The sequence below is a fragment of the Oncorhynchus mykiss genome, chromosome 10 (assembly GCF_057628025.1).
Source record: "Oncorhynchus mykiss isolate SJ-2025 chromosome 10, ASM5762802v1, whole genome shotgun sequence".
Taxonomy (NCBI): domain Eukaryota; kingdom Metazoa; phylum Chordata; class Actinopteri; order Salmoniformes; family Salmonidae; genus Oncorhynchus; species Oncorhynchus mykiss.
The window spans coordinates 87061893-87075911 of record NC_143031.1 but is presented as its reverse complement, the minus strand read 5'-3'; the positions used below and the strand labels follow the sequence as shown (position 1 = coordinate 87075911).

Genomic DNA, 14019 nt, shown 5'->3' with positions numbered 1-14019 from the left:
TTATCACCTATATAGGGAACACTCTCAGAGGGAGGCATCATGTTATCACCTATATAGGGAACACTCTCTGAGGGAGGCATGCTCTCTGCCACCATTAGTTGGAAGACAGTGAGGGCCAGTAGAACTGTCACGCCCAGAGAAACCTTCTCTCCTGAGTCAGCGGGCAGGTAGAAACCCAGGGGAGCTAGAACAACACAAACAAACAACAGCATTAAATAATATGACCAACGGTACAATGTAAACAACAACAATAAACAATACAATACAACCACAAACCCAGATGAGCTAGAACAGAACAAACAACAGTCACCACAGAATCCTGCATCTCCTCTCAACGGCAACATGAATGTACCATAGAGATGGATAGAGGGGTCTACCGCCCCAAAGCCTGCTATAGCAACATGAACTATAGAGATGGATAGAGGGGTCTAATAGTCCCAAAGCCTGCTGTAGCAACATGAATGTACCATAGAGATGGATAGAGGGGTCTACCGCCCCAAAGCCTGCTATAGCAACATGAATGTACCATAGAGATGGATAGAGGGGTCTATCGCCCCAAAGCCTGCTGTAGCAACATGAATGTACCATAGAGATGGATAGAGGGGTCTATCGCCCCAAAGCCTGCTTTCTCCTATTACTAATACCAATATAACTATTCCTAGTAATACTATTAATAATACAAACACTAATAATAACAATAATAATAACAATAAGAAACAATAATGACAACAATAATAATAATAATAACAATGACAATAATAACAATAATATTAATAATAACAATAATAACATCAATAACAATAATAACAATAATAATAATAATAATAATAATATTACTAATAATAACAACAATAATAATAATAATAACAATAACAATAATAACAATACCAATAACAACAACAATAACAATAACAATAATAATAATAATAATAATAATAATATTAATAATAACAACAACAATAATAATAATAATAACAATAACAATAATAACAATAACAATAATAACAATAATAATAATAATATTAATATTAATAATAAAAACAACAATAATAATACTAATAATAATAACAATAACAATAATAACAACAACAATAATAACAATAATAATAACAATAATATTAATAATAACAACAACAATAACAATAACAGTAATAATAATAATAATAACAACAACAATAATAATAATAATAACAATAACAATAACAGCAATAATAATAATAATAACAATAACAATAATAATAATAATGATAATGATAACAACAATAATAATAATACTAATAATAATAATAACAACAATAATATTAATAACAACAATAACAATATTAATAATGATGATGCTGGTGATACCAGTACCTAGGAATGTTAATACTGATGATGCTGGTGATACCAGTACCTAGGAATATTAATAACAACAATAATATTAATAACAACAATAATAATAATATTAATGATGATGATGCTGGTGAAACCAGTACCTAGGAATATTATTAACAACAATAATAATGTTAATAATGATGATGCTGGTGATACCAGTACCTAGGAATACTAATAACAACAATAATAATGTTAATAATGATGATGCTGGTGATACCAGTACCTAGGAATATTAATAACAACAATAATCATGTTAATAATGATGATGCTGGTGATACCAGTACCTAGGAATGTTAATACTGATGATGCTGGTGATACCAGTACCTAGGAATATTAATAACAACAATAATATTAATAACAACAATAATAATAATATTAATGATGATGATGCTGGTGAAACCAGTACCTAGGAATATTATTAACAACAATAATAATGTTAATAATGATGATGCTGGTGATACCAGTACCTAGGAATACTAATAACAACAATAATAATGTTAATAATGATGATGCTGGTGATACCAGTACCTAGGAATATTAATAACAACAATAATCATGTTAATAATGATGATGCTGGTGATACCAGTACCTAGGAATGTTAATACTGATGATGCTGGTGATACCAGTACCTAGGAATATTAATAACAACAATAATAATGTTAATAATGATGGTGCTGGTGATACCAGTACCTAGGAATATTAATAATGATGATGCTGGTGATACCAGTAACTAGGAATATTAATAACAACAATAATAATGTTAATAATGATGATGCTGGTGAAACCAGTACCTAGGAATATTAATAATGATGATGCTGGTGAAACCAGTACCTAGGAATATTAATAATGATGATGCTGGTGATACCAGTACCTAGGAATATTAATAATGATGATGCTGGTGAAACCAGTACCTAGGAATATTAATACTGATGATGCTGGTGAAACCAGTACCTAGGAATATTAATAATGATGATGCTGGTGAAACCAGTACCTAGGAATATTAATAATGATGATGCTGGTGATACCAGTACCTAGGAATATTAATAATGATGATGCTGGTGATACCAGTACCTAGGAATATTAATAATGATGATGCTGGTGATACCAGTACCTAGGAATATTAATAATGATGATGCTGGTGATACCAGTACCTAGGAATATTAATAATGATGATGCTGGTGATACCAGTACCTAGGAATATTAATAATGATGATGCTGGTGATACCAGTACCTAGGAATATTAATAATGATGATGCTGGTGATACCAGTACCTAGGACTATTAATAATGATGATGCTGGTGATACCAGTACCTAGGAATATTAATAATGATGATGCTGGTGAAACCAGTACCTAGGAATATTAATAACAACAATAATAATATTAATAATGATGGTGCTGGTGATACCAGTACCTAGGAATATTAATAACAACAATAATAATAATATTAATGATGATGCTGGTGATACCATTACCTAGGAATATTAATAATGATGATGCTGGTGATACCAGTACCTAGGAATATTAATAATGATGATGCTGGTGAAACCAGTACCTAGGAATATTAATAATGATGATGCTGGTGAAACCAGTACCTAGGAATATTAATAATGATGATGCTGGTGAAACCAGTACCTAGGAATATTAATAATGATGGTGCTGGTGAAACCAGTACCTAGGAATATTAATAATGATGATGCTGGTGATACCAGTACCTAGGAATATTAATAATGATGATGCTGGTGATACCAGTACCTAGGAATATTAATAATGATGATGCTGGTGAAACCAGTACCTAGGAATATTAATAATGATGATGCTGGTGATACCAGTACCTAGGAATATTAATAATGATGATGCTGGTGATACCAGTACCTAGGAATATTAATAATGATGATGCTGGTGATACCAGTACCTAGGAATATTAATAATGATGGTGCTGGTGATACCAGTACCTAGGAATATTAATAATGATGGTGCTGGTGATACCAGTACCTAGGAATATTAATAATGATGATGCTGGTGAAACCAGTACCTAGGAATATTAATAATGATGATGCTGGTGAAACCAGTACCTAGGAATATTAATAATGATGATGCTGGTGAAACCAGTACCTAGGAATGTTAATAATGATGATGCTGGTGATAGTAGTACCTAGGAATATTAATAATGATGATGCTGGTGATACCAGTACCTAGGAATATTAATAATGATGATGCTGGTGATACCAGTACCTATGAATATTAATAATGATGATGCTGGTGATACCAGTACCTAGGAATATTAATAATGATGATGCTGGTGAAACCAGTACCTAGGAATATTAATAATGATGATGCTGGTGATACCAGTACCTAGGAATATTAATAATGATGATGCTGGTGAAACCAGTACCTAGGAATATTAATAATGATGATGCTGGTGAAACCAGTACCTAGGAATGTTAATAATGATGATGCTGGTGATACTAGTACCTAGGAATATTAATAATGATGATGCTGGTGATACCAGTACCTAGGAATATTAATAATGATGATGCTGGTGATACCAGTACCTATGAATATTAATAATGATGATGCTGGTGATACCAGTACCTGGGAATATTAATAATGATGATGCTGGTGAAACCAGTACCTAGGAATATTAATAACAACAATAATAATATTAATAATGATGATGCTGGTGATACCAGTACCTAGGAATATTAATAACAACAATAATAATGTTAATAATGATGATGCTGGTGATACCAGTACCTAGGAATATTAATAATGATGATGCTGGTGATACCAGTACCTAGGAATATTAATAATGATGATGCTGGTGATACCAGTACCTAGGAATATTAATAATGATGATGCTGGTGAAACCAGTACCTAGGAATATTAATAATGATGATGCTGGTGATACCAGTACCTAGGAAGGAGATGAGGAAGCAGGGCAGCAGCAGGTTGAAGATGTAGAAGAGAGACCGTCTCTTCAGGTGGAGGGTGTAGGTGATGTCAGGATACGGGTCTGAGCAGCAGCCGTACATGATGACGTTCCTGACCGCCGGCATTCCGTGACACTCCCACTCCACGTTCTCCACAAAGTCCGACAGGTCCCCACTGTCCATCCCCATGGCAATGTCCACCTGGAGACACAGTATACACACTTACAGTATACAGACTGTCCATCCCCGTGGCAACGTCCACCTGGAGACACAGTATACACACTTACAGTATACAGACTGTCCATCCCCATGGCAATGTCCACCTGGAGACACAGTATACACACTTACAGTATACAGACTGTCCATTCCCGTGGCAACGTCCACCTGGAGACACAGTATACACACTTACAGTATACACACACACACAATCATACACACACAGTATACACACTTACAGTATACAGACTGTCCATCCCCATGGCAATGTCCACCTGGAGACACAGTATACACACTTACAGTATACAGACTGTCCATCCCCATGGCAATGTCCACCTGGAGACACAGTATACACACTTACAGTATACAGACTGTCCATCCCCATGGCAATGTCCACCTGGAGACACAGTATACACACTTACAGTACACAGACTGTCCATCCCCGTGGTAACGTCCACCTGGAGACACAGTATACACACTTACAGTATACACACACACACAATCATACACACACAGTATACACACACACACACACACACACACACACACACACACACACACACACCATACACACTTACAGTATACAGACTGTCCATTCCCGTGGCAACGTCCACCTGGAGACACAGTATACACACTTACAGTATACACACACACACAATCATACACACACAGTATACACACACACACACAATGTCTGTTCCTGTGTTGCCAATGTCCCTTCCTGTGTTGCCAATGTCTCTTCCTGTGTTGCCAATGTCTGTTCCTGTGTTGCCAATGTCCCTTCCTGTGTTGCCAATGTCTCTTCCTGTGTTGCCAATGTCTGTTCCTGTGTTGCCAATGTCCCTTCCTGTGTTGCCAATGTCTCTTCCTGTGTTGCCAATGTCCCTTCCTGTGTTGCCAATGTCTCTTCTGGCTGAAATTATTCAGTTTTTAAGAAATTTAGCAACGTGTGTATTATACCAAACATATATATGTTATATATATAAAAACTCAGTTTTTCACAATCACCACTTTATTTTATATATATATAAATATATAAAATAAAGTGGTGATTGTGAAAAACTGAGTTTAAATGTATTTGGCTAAGGTGTATGTAAACTTCCGACTTCAACTGTAAATGCCTCTTTATGTGTGTGTGTGTGTAGACAGACAGACAGACAGACAGACAGACAGACAGACAGACAGACAGACAGACAGGCAGACAGACAGACAGACAGACCTGGTTGCCGTTGTATGTCCAGGACCCAAACGTGAGGTTACACCACTGCCAGTCGAAGGGAAAGTAGGAGACGTCCACAACACAGGAGCTCTTGGTGATGGCCGGCATGTCCCAGGTTATCTCTCCATTGTAACGTAACACCACGTTGGTGTCTGCTGGACCAGATGCTTCCTCATCAGCCCTACACACAGAGACAGAGACACACAGAGACACACACACACAGAGACACACAGACACAGAGACATACAGACGCACGGAGACACACAGACACACACAGAGACAAACGGAAACACAGAGATACACAGACACAGAGAGACACAGAGAGACACACAGAGACACACAGAGACACAGATACACACAGAGACAAACAGACACCCACAGACACACAGAGACACACACAGAGACAAACGGACACACACAGACAAACAGAGACACACAGAGACACAGACACACAGAGACACACTCAGAGACACACAGACAAACACAGAGACACATAGAGACACACCCAGTATAAATATACACATAGAGAGGTATATAGAGAGGTATATAGAGACACAGAGAGGTATATAGAGAGGTATATAGAGACACAGAGAGGTATATAGAGAGGTATATAGAGAGGTATATAGAGAGGTATATAGAGACACAGAGAGATATATAGAGAGGTATATAGAGACACAGAGAGGTATATAGAGAGGTATATAGAGACACATAGAGATATATAGAGACACAGATAGGTATATAGCGAGGTATATAGAGACATAGAGAGGTATATAGAGACAAAGAGAGGTATATAGAGACAAAGAGAGGTATATAGAGACAAAGAGAGGTATATAGAGACACAGAGAGGTATATAGAGACACAGAGAGGTATATAGAGACACAGAGAGGTATATAGAGAGGTATATTGAGACAAAGAGAGGTATATAGAGAGGTATATAGAGACATAGAGAGGTATATAGAGACATAGAGAGGTATATAGAGACAAAGAGAGGTATATAGAGACAAAGAGAGGTATATAGAGACAAAGAGAGGTATATAGAGACAAAGAGAGGTATATAGAGACAAAGAGAGGTATATAGAGACACAGAGAGGTATATAGAGACACAGAGAGGTATATAGAGACACAGAGAGGTATATAGAGAGGTATATTGAGACAAAGAGAGGTATATAGAGAGGTATATAGAGACATAGAGAGGTATATAGAGACATAGAGAGGTATATAGAGACATAGAGAGGTATATAGAGACACAGAGAGGTATATAGAGAGGTGTATAGAGACACAGAGAGGTATATAGAGAGGTATATAGAGACACAGAGAGGTATATAAAGAGGTATATAGAGACAGAGAGGTATATAGAGAGGTATATAGAGAGGTATATAGAGACAGAGAGGTATATAGAGACACGGAGAGGTATATAGAGAGGTATATAGAGACACAGAGAGGTATATAGAGAGGTATATAGAGACACAAAGAGGTATATAGAGATACAGAGAGGTATATAGAGAGGTATATAGAGACACAGAGTTGTATATAGAGATACAGAGAGGTATATAGAGACATAGAGAGGTATATATAGACACAGAGAGGTATATAGAGATACAGAGAGGTATATAGAGACACAGAGTTGTATATAGAGATACAGAGAGGTATATAGAGACATAGAGAGGTATATATAGACACAGAGAGGTATATAGAGATATAGAGAGGTATATAGAGACACAGAGTTGTGTATAGAGATATAGAGAGGTATATATAGACACAGAGAGGTATATAGAGACATAGAGAGGTATATATAGACACAGAGAGGTATATAGAGATACAGAGAGGTATATGGAGAGGTATATAGAGAGGTATATAGACTGACTTGTTATAAAGCACTATGTCAGGTCTCCACAGAATGAGAGAGATCCAGACTGACTCGTTATAAAGCACTATGTCAGGTCTCCACAGAGACAGAGAGACAGTGATCCAGACTGACTCGTTATAAAGCACTATGTCAGGTCTCCACAGAGAGACAGAGACCCAGACTGACTTGTTATAAAGCACTATGTCAGGTCTCCACAGAGAGACAGAGACTGACTTGTTATAGAGCACTATGTCAGGTCTCCACAGAGAGATCCAGACTGACTTGTTATAGAGCACTATGTCAGGTCTCCACAGAGAGATCCAGACTGTCTTGTTATAGAGCACTATGTCAGGTCTCCACAGAGAGAGATCCAGACTGACTTGTTATAAAGCACTATGTCAGGTCTCCACAGAGAGACAGAGATCCAGACTGACTTATTATAAAGCACTATGTCAGGTCTCCACAGAGAGACAGAGATCCAGACTGACTTATTATAGAGCACTATGTCAGGTCTCCACAGAGAGACAGAGATCCAGACTGACTTGTTATAGAGCACTATGTCAGGTCTCCACAGAGAGATCCAGACTGACTTGTTATAAAGCACTATGTCAGGTCTCCACAGAGAGATCCAGACTGACTTGTTATAAAGCACTATGTCAGGTCTCCACAGAGAGAGACCCAGACTGACTTGTTATAGAGCACTATGTCAGGTCTCCACAGAGAGAGATCCAGACTGACTTGTTATAAAGCACTATGTCAGGTCTCCACAGAGAGACAGAGATCCAGACTGACTTGTTATAAAGCACTATGTCAGGTCTCCACAGAGAGACAGAGACCCAGAGAGGTATATAGAGAGGTATATAGAGACACAGAGAGGTATATAGAGAGGTATATAGAGACACATAGAGATATATAGAGACAAAGATAGGTATATAGAGAGGTATATAGAGACATAGAGAGGTATATAGAGACAAAGAGAGGTATATAGAGACACAGAGAGGTATATAGAGAGGTATATAGAGACATAGAGAGGTATATAGAGACATAGAGAGGTATATAGAGACACAGATAGGTATATAGAGAGGTGTATAGAGAGGTATATAGAGACAAAGAGAGGTATATAGAGAGGTATATAGAGACATAGAGAGGTATATAGAGACATAGAGAGGTATATAGAGACACAGATAGGTATATAGAGAGGTGTATAGAGACACAGAGAGGTATATAGAGAGGTATATAGAGAGGTATATAGAGACACAGAGTTGTATATAGAGATACAGAGAGGTATATATAGACACAGAGAGGTATATAGAGATACAGAGAGGTATATGGAGAGGTATATAGAGAGGTATATAGACTGACTTGTTATAAAGCACTATGTCAGGTCTCCACAGAATGAGAGAGATCCAGACTGACTCGTTATAAAGCACTATGTCAGGTCTCCACAGAGACAGAGAGACAGTGATCCAGACTGACTCGTTATAAAGCACTATGTCAGGTCTCCACAGAGAGACAGAGACCCAGACTGACTTGTTATAAAGCACTATGTCAGGTCTCCACAGAGAGACAGAGACTGACTTGTTATAGAGCACTATGTCAGGTCTCCACAGAGAGATCCAGACTGACTTGTTATAGAGCACTATGTCAGGTCTCCACAGAGAGATCCAGACTGACTTGTTATAGAGCACTATGTCAGGTCTCCACAGAGAGAGATCCAGACTGACTTGTTATAGAGCACTATGTCAGGTCTCCACAGAGAGACAGAGATCCAGACTGACTTGTTATAGAGCACTATGTCAGGTCTCCACAGAGAGACAGAGATCCAGACTGACTTGTTATAAAGCACTATGTCAGGTCTCCACAGAGAGACAGAGATCCAGACTGACTTGTTATAAAGCACTATGTCAGGTCTCAACAGAGACATCCAGACTGACTTGTTATAGAGCACTATGTCAGGTCTCCACAGAGACATCCAGACTGACTTGTTATAGAGCACTATGTCAGGTCTCCACAGAGAGACAGAGACTGACTTGTTATAGAGCACTATGTCAGGTCTCCACAGAGAGACAGAGATCCAGAATGACTTGTTATGAAGCACTATGTCAGGTCTCCACAGAGAGACAGAGATCCAGACTGACTTGTTATAGAGCACTATGTCAGGTCTCCAGACCAGGTTACTGGGGATGCGGATAACCTCCAGTCCATCGTATTCCTCTTTATCCCACTTCAGGTACGCATCGAACCACGTCTGACGGATCCACAGGTAGGTAGTCAACACCTGGTTCCTCTCGTCCTGGACACACACACACACACACACACACACACACACACACACACGCACACACGTAAGACGTCAGGACAGATGAACCTTGACATCCTGTTTATTTGACTAACATTGTTATAGCTACATTACGATCCACTGCTGCCCTCTAGAGACATTAAAAATACATTGCACAAATTACATAGATGCAGTAACCCAGGAACAGGGTTGGAGAGAGAGTCCTGCAGTAACCCAGGAACAGGGTTGGAGAGAGAGTCCTGCAGTAACCCAGGAACAGGGTTGGAGAGAGAGTCCTGCAGTAACCCAGGAACAGGGTTGGAGAGAGAGTCCTGCAGTAACCCAGGAACAGGGTTGGAGAGAGAGTCCTGCAGTAACCCAGGAACAGGGTTGGAGAGAGAGTCCTGCAGTAACCCAGGAACAGGGTTGGAAAGAGAGTCCTGCAGTAACCCAGGAACAGTGTTGGAGAGAGAGTCCTGCAGTAACCCAGGAACAGGGTTGGAGAGAGAGTCCTGCAGTAACCCAGGAACAGGGTTGGAGAGAGAGTCCTGCAGTAACCCAGGAACAGGGTTGGAGAGAGAGTCCTGCAGTACACTAGAAACAGGGTCGGGGAGCCCTGCACTCTAGTGAGTCCTCACCATATCTTTGATCTGAGACAGGGTGATGGTCTATAGTGAGTCCTCACCATATCTTTGATCTGAGACAGGGTGATGGTCTATAGTGAGTCCTCACCATATCTTTGATCTGAGACAGGGTGATGGTCTGTAGTGAGACAGGGTGATGGTCTGTAGTGAGACACGGTGATGGTCTATAGTGAGTCCTCACCATATCTTTGATCTGAGACAGGGTGATGGTCTATAGTGAGTCCTCACCATATCTTTGATCTCAGACAGGGTGATGGTCTATAGTGAGTCCTCACCATATCTTTGATCTGAGACAGGGTGATGGTCTGTAGTGAGACAGGGTGATGGTCTGTAGTGAGACACGGTGATGGTCTATAGTGAGTCCTCACCATATCTTTGATCTGAGACAGGGTGATGGTCTGTAGTGAGTCCTCACCATATCTTTGATCTGAGACAGGGTGATGGTCTATAGTGAGACAGGGTGATGGTCTATAGTGAGTCCTCACCATATCTTTGATCTGAGACAGGGTGATGGTCTATAGTGAGACAGGGTGATGGTCTATAGTGAGTCCTCACCATATCTTTGATCTGAGACAGGGTGATGGTCTGTAGTGAGACAGGGTGATGGTCTGTAGTGAGACAGGGTGATGGTGTATAGTGAGTCCTCACCATATCTTTGATCTGAGACAGGGTGATGGTCTGTCGTGAGACAGGGTGATGGTCTATAGTGAATCCTCACCATATCTTTGATCTGAGACAGGGTGATGGTCTATAGTGAGTCCTCACCATATCTTTGATCTGAGACAGGGTGATCTGTAGTGTGACGTTCAGGGTCTTGTCCGTGTCCTCTACTGGTCCATAGTGAGACAGGGTGATGGTCTATAGTGAATCCTCACCATATCTTTGATCTGAGACAGGGTGATGGTCTATAGTGAGTCCTCACCATATCTTTGATCTGAGACAGGGTGATCTGTAGTGTGACGTTCAGGGTCTTGTCCGTGTCCTCTACTGGTCTATAGTGAGACAGGGTGATGGTCTATAGTGAGTCCTCACCATATCTTTGATCTGAGACAGGGTGATGGTCTATAGTGAGTCCTCACCATATCTTTGATCTGAGACAGGGTGATGGTCTATAGTGAGTCCTCACCATATCTTTGATCTGAGACAGGGTGATGGTCTATAGTGAGTCCTCACCATATCTTTGATCTGAGACAGGGTGATGGTCTATAGTGAGTCCTCACCATATCTTTGATCTGAGACAGGGTGATGGTCTGTAGTGAGACAGGGTGATGGTCTGTAGTGAGACAGGGTGATGGTCTATAGTGAGTCCTCACCATACCTTTGATCTGAGACAGGGTGATGGTCTATAGTGAGTCCTCACCATATCTTTGATCTGAGACAGGGTGATGGTCTATAGTGAGTCCTCACCATATCTTTGATCTGAGACAGGGTGATCTGTAGTGTGACATTCAGGGTCTTGTCCGTGTCCTCTACTGGTCTCAGGGCACTGGAGTAATTTTCCATCAGGTCGTTAAGCAGCTTCTGGGCATAACGACCCTGGGCACTGGTACATACTGGAGGGAGGGGGGAGGGGAGGGAGGGGAGAGAGGGAGGGTAGGGGGGGGAGAGGAGGGATGGGGGAGGGGGAGGGGGAGGAAGGGAGAAGGGTGAGAGGGGATGGGATGGGGGAGAGGGAGGGGGGAGGGAGGGAGAAGGGGGAGGGAGGGGATGGGTAGAGGGGGGATGGGATGGGGGAGAGGGAGGGGGGAGAGAGGGGGGGGAGAGGGAGGAATTATTGATCTATAATACTACTTAACATGATATAGGTTCTCTCACCATTTATCTATAACACTAATTAACAACATGATAGAGGTTCTCTCACCATTTATCTATAACACTAATTAACAACATGATAGAGGTTCTCTCACCATTTATCTATAATACTAATTAACATGATAGAGGTTCTCTCACCATTTATCTATAATACTAATTAACAACATGATAGAGGTTCTCTCACCATTTATCTATAATACTAATTAACATGATAGAGGTTCTCTCACCATTTATCTATAATACTAATTAACATGATAGAGGTTCTCTCACCATTTATCTATAATACGAATTAACATGATAGAGGTTCTCTCACCATTTATCTATAATACTAATTAACATGATAGAGGTTCTCTCACCATTTATCTATAATGCTAATTAACATGATAGAGGTTCTCTCACCATTTATTTATAATGCTAATTAACATGATAGAGGTTCTCTCACCATTTATCTATAATACGAATTAACATGATAGAGGTTCTCTCACCATTTATCTATAACACTAATTAACAACATGATAGAGGTTCTCTCACCATTTATCTATAATACTAATTAACATGATAGAGGTTCTCTCACCATTTATCTATAATACTAATTAACATGATAGAGGTTCTCTCACCATTTATCTATAATGCTAATTAACATGATAGAGGTTCTCTCACCATTTATTTATAATGCTAATTAACATGATAGAGGTTCTCTCACCATTTATCTATAATACGAATTAACATGATAGAGGTTCTCTCACCATTTATCTATAATACTAATTAACATGATAGAGGTTCTCTCACCATTTATTTATAATGCTAATTAACATGATAGATGTTCTCTCACCATTTATCTATAATACTAATTAACATGATAGAGGTTCTCTCACCATTTATCTATAATACTAATTAACCTGACAGAGGTTCTCTCACCATTTATCTATAATACTAATTAACATGATAGAGGTTCTCTCACCATTTATCTATAATACTAATTAACAACATGGTAGAGGTTCACCATTTATCTATAATACTAATTAACAACATGATAGAGGTTCTCTCACCATTTTTCTATAATACTAATTAACAACATGACAGAGGTTCTCTCACCATTTATCTATAATACTAATTAACAACATGACAGAGGTTCTCTCACCATGTATCTATAATACTAATCAACAACATGGTAGAGGTTCACCATTTATCTATAATACTAATTAACAACATGGTAGAGGTTCTCTCACCATCGATCCAGCAGCTGATCCACGCCAGTAGCACCACCGTCTTCATGTTGCCCTGCTGCCTCCAACCAACGGATCAATTATTCAACTCGCAAATAACAGAGACGGCCTTGTTAGAATCCTCTTCTATGGAGTCCCATTGTGATCCACAGCCCAGCCACAGAACACTCTGCACAGAACACTCTAGATAGAACACTTTGCACAGAACACTCTGGATAGAACACTCTGGATAGAACACTCTGGATAGAACACTCTAGATAGAACACTCTAGATAGAACACTCTAGATAGAACACTCTGGATAGAACACTCTAGATAGAACACTCTGGATAGAACACTAGAATGTAGACATTGTGTTCTAGAGTCTTGACGCTACGCTGGTCGTTATTTTAGTGTTCCGTTGTGTCACTGAACCAGGATATCTCACACACACACACACACACACACACACACACACACACACACACACACGAGC

The 14019-nt window shown here is 39.5% G+C and overlaps 1 protein-coding gene across 1 annotated transcript in view; it reads right to left on the bottom strand.

The window, feature by feature from the left end:
• The window catches only part of chrna9a (cholinergic receptor, nicotinic, alpha 9a), a 20327-nt gene extending 6514 nt beyond the window's left edge, over positions 1-13813 (bottom strand). Inside the window, 6 exon segments of the mRNA NM_001124439.1 lie at positions 50-184; positions 4290-4506; positions 5741-5921; positions 9725-9879; positions 11916-12061; positions 13550-13813. Of these exon segments, the coding sequence (NP_001117911.1) occupies positions 50-184; positions 4290-4506; positions 5741-5921; positions 9725-9879; positions 11916-12061; positions 13550-13595 (880 nt within the window). The 5' untranslated portion in view covers positions 13596-13813.
• Positions 13814-14019: the final 206 nt, after the last annotated feature.